This window comes from Balaenoptera physalus, assembly GCF_965194825.1.
Source record: "Balaenoptera physalus genome assembly, chromosome: 7".
Classification (NCBI taxonomy): Eukaryota; Metazoa; Chordata; class Mammalia; order Artiodactyla; family Balaenopteridae; genus Balaenoptera; species Balaenoptera physalus.
The window spans coordinates 104218407-104233246 of NC_138886.1; the positions used below are offsets into that span (position 1 = coordinate 104218407).

The 14840-nt window shown below is 51.8% G+C and overlaps 1 protein-coding gene across 13 annotated transcripts in view; it reads left to right on the plus strand.

Moving 5' to 3' along the window:
* Window positions 1–14840, plus strand: part of SEMA4D (semaphorin 4D) — a gene marked incomplete at its 3' end in the record, with an annotated part of 121861 nt that overhangs the window by 72204 nt on the left and 34817 nt on the right. For all 13 annotated transcript variants that reach the window (XR_014266220.1, XM_082471256.1, XM_082471264.1 and 10 more), the window contains 3 exons: window positions 337–402; window positions 12197–12558; window positions 13949–14094. Coding sequence is in view for 12 of the 13 variants with exons in the window: in XM_082471256.1 (XP_082327382.1) it covers window positions 12453–12558; window positions 13949–14094 (252 nt within the window). The remainder of the gene's footprint in view (window positions 1–336; window positions 403–12196; window positions 12559–13948; window positions 14095–14840) is intronic.

The window sequence follows — 14840 nt, forward strand, 5'->3', positions numbered from 1 at the left end:
TTTGATTGATGGACTCTCAGCTGACAGTGACTCTGGCTTGTATTTGAATGGCTTGTTCTTCAGGGAAGTGGTAGTGGTCAGTGGTTGGGGACCAGCTCCGGCACCTGGGTGACCAACAGGTTTCACTTCCTTTGTTCCTGGGTGAGCAGTTGCACACCCCCTACCTCCTCCTGTTTGCACAAGTGAACAAGTGCCAAGCCATCCTGGGTCAGAGAGTCAGCTGCGGGGCTCCAGAAGCGAAGGCAGGAGTTTGTTTTCAGTGCCTTTCCAGAAGTGATGTTGAGTTTATGTGGACAGTTTAACTGTTTAAATATTCTCATTTCCCATTATTTTCAGAGCCAAGATTTCTGAAGACTCCTTCCTAGAAACAATTGGGAAGTTTCAAGAGGCACAAGATAACAGGTAAAATCCCTTTGTTTCTCAGTCTATCTCGCAGATTAGCAAAGCTGACACCTTGTAGAAGCCTCAGTGGGATCCAGCCGAAGGTTGGTCCTTGGTCCCTGTGCTATCTTAGGGGCAAAGATCTGGACTTGGCCGCTGACCCTTGGGGCTGGCTTGAGGGAAGCCTACAGGGCAGTAGGGGCACTGCCTGTTTGTTTTTCTTCCCCCACTGCCTTTCTGCCCCGTGCTCCTTCTCCTGCCCCCTTTCTGGGCTGCAAGCTCCTGGTCTAGGCACTAAAATGCTCTATCTTCTCTTTTGGGGATGGGGGTGGTCATCAGTGATGTCTGGTGTAAAAAGATGGCTGTCCATGTCATCTGCCCTGAAGCTGAGTCATTTTGTGATTAATCTTAATTTTGGTCAATTAATACGTGGTCAACCGTGTATTTCCAGTTTTAGAGGAAAGAGAAATGCCAGTTTAATTTGTAAAAACAAAAGGTAAGCCCCTACCTCCCCTTCATCCTTTTATGCTACTCATGTATTGTGGATTAGCTGGCGGGGTTGTCATTTCTGCTAGCTTCTCCACACACCTGCTGCCAGCGTAGTCTTTGGTGTCTGCCGTGCGTGGCAGTCACGAGGACTTGTTCTGCCAGTTTTGGGGGGTGGTTTTAATGAACACAGCTTCACTTCTAGGGATACTTAGCACTTTCTGTGTTTATTGTCTGGTTATATACATATACATTTTTAATTACCTGCTCTGTTTGGCCAAGGCTCTGTAGTTTATTAGGTCTTTTCTTTCTGTAGTTTATTAGATCACTGCACTTATTAGGAATTCCAGTCCCTGGCATTTATGTTCCAAGTGTTTTTTCCTAGTTTTTTACCCCTAGATCGTTTGTCTTTGGATTTTGTTTGCTGAACACTTTATTTTAAAGAAATATTTTGGAATCTTTGGACATAAGGTAATTGAAAACAGGGGTGGTTTCTTCTGTTCAGTACTATATTGAGTTGTTAGAGAATTCCATTGTAAAAGTCTAAGAGGATGGACTCTCACTTTTACCTTGTGGTCATAAAAAGCATGAAGTATATGCAGGAAAAGAAGCCACTTCTCATTTTTATGTAAATGCAAAAAGGGCAAAGAAATGGCAAGAATAGACTTCTGTTACTTTTACCTTGTGGTCATAAAAAGCATGAAGTATATGCAGGAAAAGAAGCCACTTCTCATTTGTATGTAAGTGCAAAAGGGCAAAAAAAAAAAAATGGCAAGAACAGGCACCAAGAAATGGGCTGGGTTGTGGAACATTACATACCACTGCACAGGTTAATGTGCTGGATGTAATATTTGTTCACTGACTTGAGTCTAGTGTAGAGGAGACATAAATTTTTAATGTATTAATTTTTTACAAACCATTATAAACATTATTCATTGTTTTAAAAGCAAACGTTAAAAAGTGAGTTCCCTGGTCGTTCTCCCTCCCCAGAGATAATCACGGTTAACAGTTGGATGTATGTCTGTGTCCATGTGTGTCTGTATGTGCGCCTGTGTGTCTCTGTGTGTGTGTGTCCATGTGTGTCTGTGTCCGTGTGCGCGTCTGTGTGTGTGTGCGCGTATGTGTATGTGGACTGGCACGTCCTCCCTGGACACACGTGGGTCATCTTGGCCTGCTCTTCTGCCCTTGCCTTTCCATGTGGTCAGGGTGCTGTGTGCTTCCTGGTGGTTCCTGCCTAGCTTCTTCAGTGTCCTGCACGTGTGTCTGTTAACTAACCCCCCCCCCCCCCGGTGGAGGCACATCCCTCCAGGTGCCCTCGTGGGCTGTCCTCGTCCACGTGGCTCTGCACACTGGGCTGGTCCATAGGATAGCTGCCCAAGACTCGCTAGGAAGTAGGAGCCATTTGGAAATTCAGAATCGCCCTCAGAAATCCTCCAACCCTTCACCAGCACCCCTAGCAGCAATCTTAAATTTCTCTGTCTCGTGGGGGATAATTAGGTATTTTATTTTAATTTACATCTCTTTATTACTGGAATTAAGCACCCTTGGAGTTACTTTGGAAGGTAGGAGAGTTTTATAAGGTAAGGAGAAAATTAAGAATGCAAATAAATTCCAGTTAAGGCAGAACTTTTCAACAGTATCATTTATCTAAGTTTGCTCTCTGTACAGGTCAAACTGGGGACTGAAGCACCAGTTTTAGTGGCATTTAAAATATCTCCTGGTGCACACCGTGTCCTCCAGCCCTTGGGAAACAAGCCTGGGGGCACATCTGGAGCTGAGCTCCCTATGACGCCAGCAGCCCCTGGACAACAGACATTCCTCCCTGGGGGTGGGCCAACAGGAAGAATCAGGCCAGGGGAGGAAGGTTATTTTATATTCCCTGGTGCTAAGCTGTCCGGGCTCAGAGACACATGCACACGCTATGCGAGGGTGCCACATGCCCTCCAAAGAGACAGTGCGACTGTCAAGGGTAGAATGATGTCGCACAGGTGGTGTGATCCCTCCCTCCTCTGGCCTTTGTGCTTTGGGGTCCCTGCTGCCCTGCACCTGCCCTGCGTACGCCCTTCTCAACATCATCACTGCTGATTGACTGCTGATTAATTGGTTGGTTTGTGCATCTGTCACCCTGCTGCCCTTTTTCTCCTTCCTGGCTTCCATCGGCACATTTGTGACACACACGTGCCTGGGTTTAGGTGAGAGAACGAGGGTTAAGGTATGTCGGGACGTCCTGACCAGCTTGTTTGCCCCTGCGGGGCGGCTGGAGGGGAAAGCCGGTGTCCTGGACACTTTTCCATTGGGGAAGTGGGGGGCGTCCAGCCGGACTCAGCTCTAAGGCTGAGCCTGGCTCCTGGGATCCATTCTAAGTTCTGGGGAAGCTGAAGTTGAAACAAAAACCTGTTTGTTGTGCGTGTGACACAGAGAGCTTCTGAAACATGTTCCTGATTCCTGAGGGGGCAAGGCCATTTGGCAAGGTGGTGACATCAGCTCCACAGCCAGGGGTGGGGGAGGAGAGCCCTGAGGGTGGGGAGGGGAGGGGAGGAAGCACAGCCTGGGGCTGGGGGATTGGGTAGGGAGAGGAGCCGAGGGCGGGGTGCAGCCTGGGGGCGGGGCTGGTGACTGGGGTAGGGTAGGGGAGCCTAGGGTGGGGGACAGCCTGGGGATGGGGACACTGGGCCCGGCACCAGCACCGGCAGGGCATGGTCTTAGGGTGGCTCTTGCGTTCTCTGCTTCTGGCTGGGAGGGGAAGGTATATTTAGCTGTGTGTCTTCCGCTGTCCTGGCCACAGGGCCTAGAGGGTAAGTGGGGCTTCACCTGCCCCGTCTGGGCAAACCCCACAGACAAGAAGCGTCAACAGGCTCCCCCAGTAGTCGTCCACAGCTGTCATCTGAGCTCCCCTTTCATGGGTTTCCAGGGGATGCCAGTGGGGACACTTCGGACATTGGTTTAGCATCCTGCTGTTGATGCCAGCCTTGACGCCTTACACGGGGTAGTGAGTGCTGTCCCCTCTGTGACCCTACAGACAGCTGGTCCCAGAAAGGGAAGCCAAGGTGTGGGTAGGCGTGACAGACCCCAGACAGTACCCGCGGCCCATGGTTCCTGCCTTAAAGGACCCTAGCCTTTCGTCACCGGTCACATCTAGGAATGCAGTGCTAGGTCGGGATTTCTGTGCCGCCACAGAGAGCACACACACTGCATAGGCATGCACATACACACATGTACACGCACACAGGCACACATGCACAGACACAGATGCACACGCACACACCTACTCATATGCACACACCTACAGGTGTGTGCATGCATGAATGAACACGCATATACATAGATACATGTATACAAATGACACACACATGTGTACACATGCATACATGAATGCACACATATACAGGTCACACAGAGATGCATACGTGCACACATATACTCCGATACACACTTAAAGGTGCACACATATATGTGTATACATGCACAGGTACACAATACATGTATGCACACACACAAGCGTACGTACACAGATGTGTGTACGGTTTCATGAAATAGCCCTTACCCTATTTTCTCTGCCCCAGCCCCCTGACTTGAGTCAGGGTCGCTCGAGTGGAAAGCTGCTGCGTGACAGGCACTGACAGGCCCCTGAGTGCCGGGTTCAGAGACCCCTTTGGGTTCCATTCTCCTGACATTTAAAGTGGGGTCATGCACTCCTCCTAAACCAGCACAATTACGTGTAGGTAATGGGTGTGACATTGTATGACCCTGTCTTTCTAATGGGCTCCTGTCTCACTGTGACACTTTCACAGGGGGGAGGCCAAATGCACACTCCTGACACTTGGCTCCCAGCAGAAGTGCCCACAAAAGCCAGAGGGTGGGCGCTTTGTCCAGTTGTTTCCATTTGAACATTTAAGCCTTCGATTCTTAACGCGACAGCGATTGCCGAGCCAGTGTTCCCGGTTGAGTGCACCGTGGCCGTGTGTCTGTGTGAGTGTGCTGTGTGCTTTGCTTAGAACTTTTAAATTATACGGAACAATGCACGCTTATTGAAAAAGAACAAACATCAAACCCTGCCAATGTCATAAAGCAAAACACGCATCCCCCACACCCCTTCCCCAGAGAGGAGTCGCCTGTGTGTGGCATGGACCCTCCTGACCTTTGGCTATTCATGTGGATTTTTTTAAAGACCATTTGGGGACGAGACGCAGGGTCTGATTGAGGCCATCGGGAATCTGGCGCCTGCTGATGAGATAGAGACAGTTGAGAGCTGGATGAAGCCCATGCTGGGTAGCTTCTGCAGAAAGAGCTCGTGCCCGTCCTCGGGCCGCCGTGGGCAGGGCGGGCCTGGGAATGGCCGGGAGTGAGTGGCTGCCTGGCTAGTTCAACGCCCGCCCGGCTCCTTAACCACAGTGTCTGGGTTGGTACAGGCTCAAGGCGATTAAGAAGAATGTTTTCCCTTCTCACCTAAACCAGTGTGAGCAGCCCACGTGAACAGCGGCCATTCCTGCAGGTCCCGGAAGGCGAGAGACTGGCCCTTCCACCCGCCTCTGCTGAAACTCACTGGGCCCATTTGTTAGGGCAGCTCAGCCTTTCCTGGAGCTGTGAATCCATTCTAAATTTCTGTTCATTCTGGCTGTGATGTGTGCGAAACTTTCTGTCACTGGGGCCTCACCTTGGTTCTCTCCAGCTCTGGCCTTAGTCTTCTAACTGCGATGTTTGTATTTCCTCTGGTTCTGCTGTCCCTAGAAGGGACCACATCGTTGAGCATTTTCAAGCCCCTACTCATGCTATGAAGAAAATAAAGCAGGAGGAGGATGGAGGTGGCCTTGGGGCCAGGGTGCATGTGGGAAGGAGCCAGCTACCAGGAACTCCTGGGTGGGGAAGCGGGGTGGGGGGGGGTCGCAGAATGTTCTGGAGAAGGGAGCGGCAAATGCAAAGACTGGGGTTGGGGGATGATCTGTGGCGAGTGAAGGGACAGGAGGCCAGGTCCCCTTGCTGGGCAGTGTCGAAGCTTCATTTTACACTAACTCCTGTTCTGCTGCTCAGGGCACTTCTGCCGCTTGGTGAATAATCCTATTTCTGCAAAACTGTATGAACCCCAGTGTGGCTGCATAAGCACACCTTGCTCTGCCTGGTCCTTGGGACGCCTGCCTGCAGGGGGCCATGTCCCCTGCTTCTCCACCCACTGAACTGCTGTCTTCCAGGCTACAAAGAATCAAAGCATTGATTTCTTTTAAAAATTTAATTAGCTTTTATCAGAGCAATTAATGCGCATGATTTTAACTTGAAATAATTACTATACAGCTTATGAGAGAAAACAGGTGCTCCGGTCTTGTCGCTTTGTCCCTGAGACAGTGGGCTGCAACTGTTTTAGCCATTTTGGGTAATATTCCTTCAAAGTGCCTTGTACAGATATTTCCTGCATTTGCTATTGTAGATCCTGTGTTACCATGGAAGGTGAGGACTGGGGTTCTCTGACGTCCTCCTTCCCTCACGCCTCCCCCACCCTCCCAGTGACGTTGCTCCACAGTTTTTGTTATTGGTGCCATGTCAGCATTGCTCAAAGCTGGGCCATAATAAGTATACTTTGATCACATTTCCTTTCAAGTTTCACTTTTGCTTTCTCTGGGGTTAGTAACTGCTTCATTTTGAGTGTGTGTGCTTCATTTTTTATCTATGAATGTGTTACTAACTCATCCTCAGGCTCTGCCAGACCTGTAACCCTCATATTTCAGTGCACAAACCCACGGAAACTATGCGTGATCTCCCCTGCACCCTCTCGGCCTCTGTCTCCTGCTCCCTGCACCCCTTCTCCATGGAGCACACCCTGTCTCTTGTCCCCCAGCTCTTCTTCCTTCTCAGGAAGACCAGGGAAACAGCTCCCTTGTTTTGGTGGCGTGAGTCCTTCAGTAGCTTTCTGAGAAAGGATGTAAGGGAGGTAAAAGTTCTAAGAACTTTCATGCTTGGGACATGTTTCTGTGCTACACTCAGATGATTGATAATTGGGTTTGATTTGAGAGTCTGCATGAGCAATCCTCCTTCTTTGAGACTTTAAAGGCATTGTGCTGCCTCCTAGCTGTTGGCGTGGCTCTTGAGAGGTCGTTGTCTGGAGCCCGTTTTCTCTCTGGAAACTTTCAGAATCTCCCCCTTTGTCTCCCAGGGCTCTACTGCAGTCTTTCTTCATTCATTGCACTGCTGGGCTCTTGCATTCTATAAACCTGTGGGTTTTTTTATTCTGGACATTTTCTTGTTGTTATTTCTCTGATAACTCCTTGTATTCTCACTCTCTTCTGGAACTCCTGTCAGTTAGACATGGGTCTCCTGAATCCATCTTCTAGCTTTCTTCTCTTTTCTCTCCCTGTGTTTCTCTCTGTCACATTGTTCAACTATTAGGAAACCTCCTCAATTTTATCTTCCAATCCTTCAGCTGAACAGTTTGTTGCCTTAATCAAGACTTTAATTTCTAAGGTCGCTTTCATTTTCTCAGGTTTCTTTGTGACTTCTCCTCTCACAGGCTCCGGTTTCAGCTCTGTTTGTCCCCAACGGCAATTAATTACTAGCAGTGGTGTGCTAGTGAACACAGCCATTATCAAACACTAAATTACGTGGACTTAAATAAATTGTATTAAAAATACAAGTGAAGGTAAACATACTCAAAACCCACTGCTTCCTGTGCATTTTACTACTTCCTGTGCTATTACCTGCTCTTGAGGCCACGTGCCTGTTGTATCTGTGTGGTGGCAATACCGTGCCCTGGTGTGCTAGCGTGCATGTCGTCCTATCTCTGTGTTCAGTGACATCATGTTGGAAGCTTGAAAGCAGCATTTACACCCCAGGGGTCGGCATACACTACAAAGCAGGGCACCCTGCCCCCTTGGAGAGCCAGTTGTTAAGCTTTGCCAGTACACCACTGCTTTTGCTCTTCTGTTTTCTTTCTAGTTTCCCAGGTTTGTTAACATCGCATGGGCTATCACCCTCTCCCCATTTTTATCCGTATGGGTTTATGTCCTTTTAGGGTGTCAGAATTTTACTGGGTATGAGGAGGGAGTTGAGATAAATCTCTGTGTTCTGGGCACCAGTTTCCAAAGAGGGATTCTCCCATCTCCCACATCTGGGTTCTAAGCCTGGTTGCATTGTGTGTCATGGGATGTCCCAGAGGAGTGACTTGATCAGCGACCTAAGTAGGAATTTGTTCTTGCCGTTGGATCCTTGCAAACCATTTCCCTCCAACAGAGACTGGGCTCCATGCTGATGTTTGAGGGGAAATGAAACATCCCAGTGGGCCTCACATCTGTGCCCCGCAGCCAGAAGGGCACCCCAGGCTGTGGGCAAACTGGGACAGGGCCTCACACATGCTCCTTTTGTGCTCAGGAAAGACCTCTCTGAGGTGGTGTGTTGTGGGTTTTTTTTAAATGAACTTTCTATTTAAGAGCAGTTTTAGAGTCATAGTGACATTGAGCAGAAAGTACATAGAGTTTCCATATATCTTGTCCCCTCCTCCACATCAACATCTCACTCCAGAGTGGTCGAAATCCTCTGAGCTCTGCCTGTTCGCCCCTCACTCAGCTCTGACGCCGGCAGCCACTGAGCTTCTCCCTGCCCTGATTTGGAGCATTCCTAGAAACCTTACCTGTTTGGGAGCTTGGAGCAGAGAAGCTTTGGGGATGCACTGCCAGTCACTGATCAATTATACAGAGAGAAAGTCTTCTCTGGTAAATGAATGAGACTGTGCCGTGGGATTTACGCACGTGATCTCTGGTACAGATACATTTGGAAATGTTCTGAATTGCTTTGCCAAGCAGTGGGAAGACGTCCTTGCAGATGGGCCAGAGTCCACATGTCCAGAAATGGCTGGGACAGAAAGGTGGAGGGAACATGAAACAGGAGAGGCTGGATAGAAGGTTGTGTGCTTGGGTTTAATCTGAGTGAGAAATGTTTCACGTAGGGAAATGATATGCTCTGATTTACATTAAAAACGTTATTCTGGCTGCTCCTGCTGTTTGGTAAATGTGTTACAGGGAGGTTGTATCTGTTTGGAATTGTATCTGACTGCTGGTAACAAAGATCTGAAAAAACAGTAATTTAAAGAGATTAATAGTTTATTATCAAGTCTAGAGGTAGGCAGAAGAAAGCAGGTGTAAAGTCTCCAGTATGTTGTGAGGGTCCCCAGTTCTTCTGGATTTCCACTTGGCTGTTCTCAGAATGAGACTCTTATCTTCATGTTCACAAGGTGGCTGGCAGAGCTCCAGCCATCAAATTTGAGTTCCAGGCAGCAAAAGGAGGAAAGGCTGAAGACAAAAAAAAAAAAAAAAATGCCAACACTAGCTGAGTCAGCCTCCTTTAGAGAGCTTTCCTGGAATTCCTACCTAATAACTTCTGTCCACAGTTCTTTGGCCAGAACTGCCACCAGGGGAGCTGGGAGACATGGTTAGCTGGCCACACTGCCATCCTAGGTAAAATCAAGATTCTGTTAGTGAGAATGAAGGGATGTGGATGCTGGGACAGGAAGCTAGCAATCTCTACCCCAGGCGGCAAGAACGGAAGCAGGGTAAAGGGGTGGGAGGCTGTGGAGAGGTCAGGGTGGGGGACGGGTGGGGTGGGCACGTCTTCGATTAGACTGGTAGTGGCGGAATGGACCCGGGAGCGAGCTAGGCGGGTGTCTGGTGCACCCCGAGCCAGCAGCATCATGCACGTGAATAGCTCTCGCCGGGGCCTGGGCGTCCTGCGGCTGTGTAGGATTTCTGCGGTGTATTTAGCGTTCACTGGACACTCTGGGGCTGTTTGCTGAGTGGGTCACATCGGGAACACCTCGCCTGGCCTGGGCTTCTGGAGCCACCTTGTACCTCACTTCCCTGCTAAGGGCAGGAGAGCAGAGTCCCCACCCAGGGCCCCGGCCGAGGGTGACGGTGACCCACACGGTGGGTGCCTCTAAGAGCTGGCTCCGCAGAGAGTGAGCACTCACGGCTACCCCATGAGGCAGCTCTCTCTCTTCTTCCCCTCCCGGCCTCCTCGGCCTCCTGGTGCATCCGGTGTTGTGTTTAGCATGGATCGTGCCTTTGCCACTGGGTGTCTGGGCTGGCCGTCCCCCTGGGCCCCCAGCGCAGGGCTTGGCCTGCAGCCCAGTGCCCATCCTGTAAATAGTTATGTTGGCAAACGGCCCTGCTCATCCATTCACACGTCATCTGTGGTTGCTTTTGAGCTACCATGCTGGGCTCGAGTAACTGGGACAGAGGCTCTAGGAATCAAGAAGCTGAAAATAATGCCCATCCGGCCCTTTGTCCATAAGAGGTGCCAGTCTCCACCCAGGATGGGCCAGTCCCTGGAGGAAAAGATGGACTCAGTGGGCTCCCTGACTCCGCGGGCCAATAGGCGTGTTGGGATGGAGGGCAGATGCTGGGTGGATGGGGAGCCCCGCCAGGCAGCCTTCGGGCTGGGAGGAGGAGGTGAAGAGTGGGTGCCTGAGCAGGGAAGGTGGGCGGGCAGGTGAGGCTTGGCCCCTGGTGTCCGGCCCTTGCCCAGCATCTCCCCAGTGGCAAATGCTCACCGTGAAAGTCCCCCATGAGTCCTTCCTTTGTGAAGTGGAGCAGGAGTGGTAGTGGCCCATACGTACACATAAAAAGTAAATAAAATAAAAATAAAAAGGCCCCAGAGCACTGTGGAGGGTGAGCTGTGCTCCCTGCTAGGCTTTGGGGGCCAGAGAAGGACACCAGGGTGTGAGAGGTGACTTCCCAGGCAGAATAGGAAGGAGCAGGGAGAGCTCCCTGGAGGCAGTGACTTAACCAGGTAAACAGGAAGCCGGACCTTCTCCCCAGACCCTCCTGGGAGGTTTGGTTTGGCCTGATGTGTCAGAGAGCAGCAGGGCAGGTGGCTGGACAGGTGCTGCCCTGTGGCAAATTGTGGGGTTCCCAGGGAGACGGAGCCGGGAGAGGACGGCTGCAGAGGGAGCAAGGGAGCTGGCTGCCCGTCGGGCGTCCTGAGGGGTGGTGGTCAGGATGCTGACAGTGGTGGTGGGGGCAGGGGAAGGTCCTAGAGAGGGAGGGCCCGGGGGTGTCAGTAGGCCTGGTAGACCTGGAGGGGGGTTGGCTTGGTGGGGGTGGAAGGAAGAGGAGGAGGTGAGGATGGCTGACTCCCAGGGCCTCCGGGGGAGGGGAGAGGGGTGTCAGGGCGGCAGCCGCTTCACCGTGTTGCAGGAGAGGGTACTCAGTTGAGGAGCAGGTTGCGTGCCCGTGGATTCCCTGTGGGCCCCGCAGGGCAGCACATCTGCAAAGTGCAGTGGTTCTGCTGTAGCTTAACTGTATTCCCCAGATGTGGTTGGCAAGTGTCCTGCCTCTGTTCAGGCCGACGTTTCGGTTTAACCTCTCCCTGAGAAGGCGGGGACAAGTCCATCTCACAGTCTCACTGGGATCCTGGTGGGGCCTTGCGTCAGGGGCAGACCCTTATTGCCCCAATCCACTGATGTGGAGCAGGGCTGCCCTGTAGCTCCCCGCAGGGACCCTTGCAGACGGTGCACGGGGTTGAGCAGGCGGGAGGCCGGGACTCCAGGCAGTCGTGGGGCAGGGTCAGAGCGTGGGTGCCAGGAGATCTGAGGAACCCCAGCCCCGCAGGTTCTCTGTTCAGCACAGGCCTGTTCTTTCCATAAGGTGCTTCTTCTCGGTGACACATCAGAGCCCATGACCAGTTTCCATGACATGCAGACTTTTACGGTGAGGCTGGAGGAGCGAGGCCATCGGGGTGGCCCTGTCCCCTGCAGGAGGTCAGCTACTCCTGCACGACCAGGACATGCGTGCGTGCATGTGTGTGTGTCTGTATGCATGCGTGCATACGTGTGTGCTTGCACATACGCGTGTGCGTGTGTCTGTGTGTGTACTCTCACATTTCAGCCTCCGCACAGCTCTCCAGTCTTTAGTTCTGGCTGTCGTCCTCGATGAGTATTACAGGAATTGGGAAGCCAGAGTCTCCGAGGGAAACTGAAACCCCGGTTCCGTTCCCTACCTTCCCATTCATTGCATTACCAGCTGGACACAGCACCCGCACAGGGAGGAAGCTGGGCAGCCAGGCAGGCATTTGTCTCCCTGGTCTGGGTCCCTGTGTCTGTCCTGCGTTCCGGGCCTACCTGAGGACCAAGAAGCCCTGACGCCTGTAACTCTGTCTGGGATGTGGTGTCTGTGTGGGGCTGTCCCCACAGGAAGCCCTCTATGTCCCCACCACTCTCTTCTCCTCAGCAGACAGAGTCCGTGGCTGGGGATGTGGTGAGAGCAGAGCCGTGGGGGGGATATTGAGCAAACAGAAAGCAGGCGTTATTACGACACATCCTGACTCGTAACCCTTCCTTTTCACTTTCTTCCAGGATTTCTTCAGAAGGCCGTAGAGAAGCACGCTGTTTAAGAACCAGGTGGCCTCTGACATTTTCAGTGGTGAGAGCAGCTCGACCTCACCCAGCGTGCTGAGCAATGCGGGGCCTCGGGGCTGGCGCCGCCCACCAGCTCCAGGCTGTGCTGCAGGTCGTAGCCCTGCAGCTCTGAGCATCGACCGCCCTGACACCCACCGTGGGCTCACCTGCCCGCGGGCATTTGCTGCCGAAGTCCCCACTGCGGCCCCAGCTGATGAGGATGTGTGCCCCCGTCGGGGGGCTGCTCACCGCCCTCGCCGTGGTGTTTGGGACAGCGGTGGCGTTTGCACCCATACCTAGGATCACCTGGGAGCACAGAGGTGAGGGCAGAACCATGTCAGGCGCTGGTGGCATCTGAAGGGAATGGCCACCCTGCTCCCTGCTCGTGGTGTTGAGATGCACGGGTGCCCTTTGCTCTGCTGGGTCTGTCCTCCTGGCACTTGCGTGTGGGCAGATGGCCTGCACCGCCGCTTCTGGGGAGATGGTCTGATAACTGGAAACACTTGCAGGGCTTGTTCTTGGCCTGCTGATTTGGCTTCTAAATCAGGGGGGGCCCTGGAAGGAAGTTTATCTTCCTTGTGCCTGGTGACGTTTGGTGCACACTGCCTGGGCACAAACCACACCAAGTAGTATCAATATTTTGAGGATATTTAATTATGTGTAGCTGAGCTTCAGGCCAATTGTTTTCATTTGCTATTTATTAGTTTCTCTTTTGTTTATTTCCTCTTTTGGGAGCTGTGTCTTAGGAACCCCTCCGCTCCAGTCTTTCAGGCTCAGTGGTCCTGAGCGAGGTGTGCTTGCAGGGCTTGAGCTGTCTTGTGCAGAATTCCAGGCAGTGTGTGTGCTGGGAGAGTCTCTATCCTGTGTGTATCTTTCTTCAACAATGGAAAATTAGAAGAGCAGAAAGCGTGAACACCTAACGCTTCAATAAAATCAGAGCTTGGTGATAGATGGAAAGCCAAGTTTAAAATTGATGCTGGGATGGTCAAAAAGAAGAAATAGCTCCTTAAGAAATAGTGTCAGTACATTTATATTACTCCTAAATAGCTCACCCTTAAATTCCTCATATTCCTAAATAGCTATTGATGCAATTACCAAATAAGTGAAAAAGTCATTTGTTTCTCTGCTTTTTAAGTTTGTGGTGGTTATCCTTGGAAAATGCTTGGGTTAAGGGGTGTAATCGCTGAAATAGATTTTTTTAAAGGCTTTGAGGTAAATGATTTTTTTCTGAATAAGAAAATCCTAAATAGTTATATTCTTTATAAACCTCATCTATGGACGATTAAATACACATAGACAAGAGTTTGATGGGAGGGAGAGGGAACCACAGTGGTCAGCAGTTTAAGGTGTCTGGCGTGCAGTCTCCTGGGAGGTCACAAGGTTACACTGCAAAGAGGTCACGCTGCCTGAAGGTCATGTTCCTAGGAGGTCACGCTGCCGGGTTTGGAACTCAGCTGGGCTGGAGGGAGCAGGAAGGGAAGTCAGGCCACAGCACCGGGAGAGAACAGTGGCTCTGGGGCCTCACACTTGGTGGCGGCCTCCGCCCAAAGGTGCCTGAGTTCTGGCCTCGGCTGGGGCCTGTCCACTGTGGCAGCAGACCCATGCATGGCCCTAGTGAGACAGCCGCGCACTAAAAGGGGACCAGATGCTCAGGGTGTGTCCAAGCTCAGAAATACCTAATACGGTCTCCCCCCGCCCCGCCCTCCCCAGAGGTGCAGCTGGTGCAGTTTCACGAGCCGGGCATCTTCAACTACTCGGCCTTGCTGCTGAGTGAGGACAAGGACACCTTGTACGTGGGCGCCCGGGAAGCCGTGTTTGCCTTGAACGCACACAATATCTCCAAGAAGCAACATGAGGTATGGTGTGGGCTCCCCGCTCCCCTGCTGTCTGGGCCACAGACCCTTTCCAGTGCTTTCTCCTCAGATCCACACACCGGCCTGCCCCTGGGGTGTCGGGCCCGCTCTCGGCTGTGGAGTCTGCTCACCCCAGTGGCCAGCCCCATGGACGTCCTGTGCGTCTAGCGAGCAGCCTTCCTGCCCAGCAGGGCTGAGGGCCTGTCATCCTGAAGCTTCTTTCCCGCCCTGTGTCCACGAAGCCCCATCTCAGGGTGTCCCCTGGCAGCCTCCGTCCTCCCCAGGCTGGCAGTTCACCCGGGGATCACCCTCTCTTTATCTTGGATTTTTGAACATTTTATTACGGAAAATCTCAGGCACACACGGGAGCAGAGGGAGTGATACGATGAACCCTGTACCCATCGAGGCTCCTGCAGGCCGGGGGTTCACCCCCATCCCATCCATGTCCTCCTCCTCTGCTCCCTCTGCGAGGCTTTGCGAATCCCGAACCCATGTTCTTCATCTGCACATGTTTCCCTGAGCATCTCCTAAAGGAAGGGACTCCTTTTTTCAAAATAACCAAAATATCGTTATTGCATCCCCAAAATTAATTTCATCAAATAGTGTTCAAATTTCACGGACTCCCTCATAGATGATGTTTGACTATTCAGTTTGATCAGGTTGAACTCAGGCCATCTGTGTGGCCAGGCACTCTATCCATCGTCGAGTCTCCATTCCTGGGAGCCCGCCCTGGGTCTACGTGCTGGGAG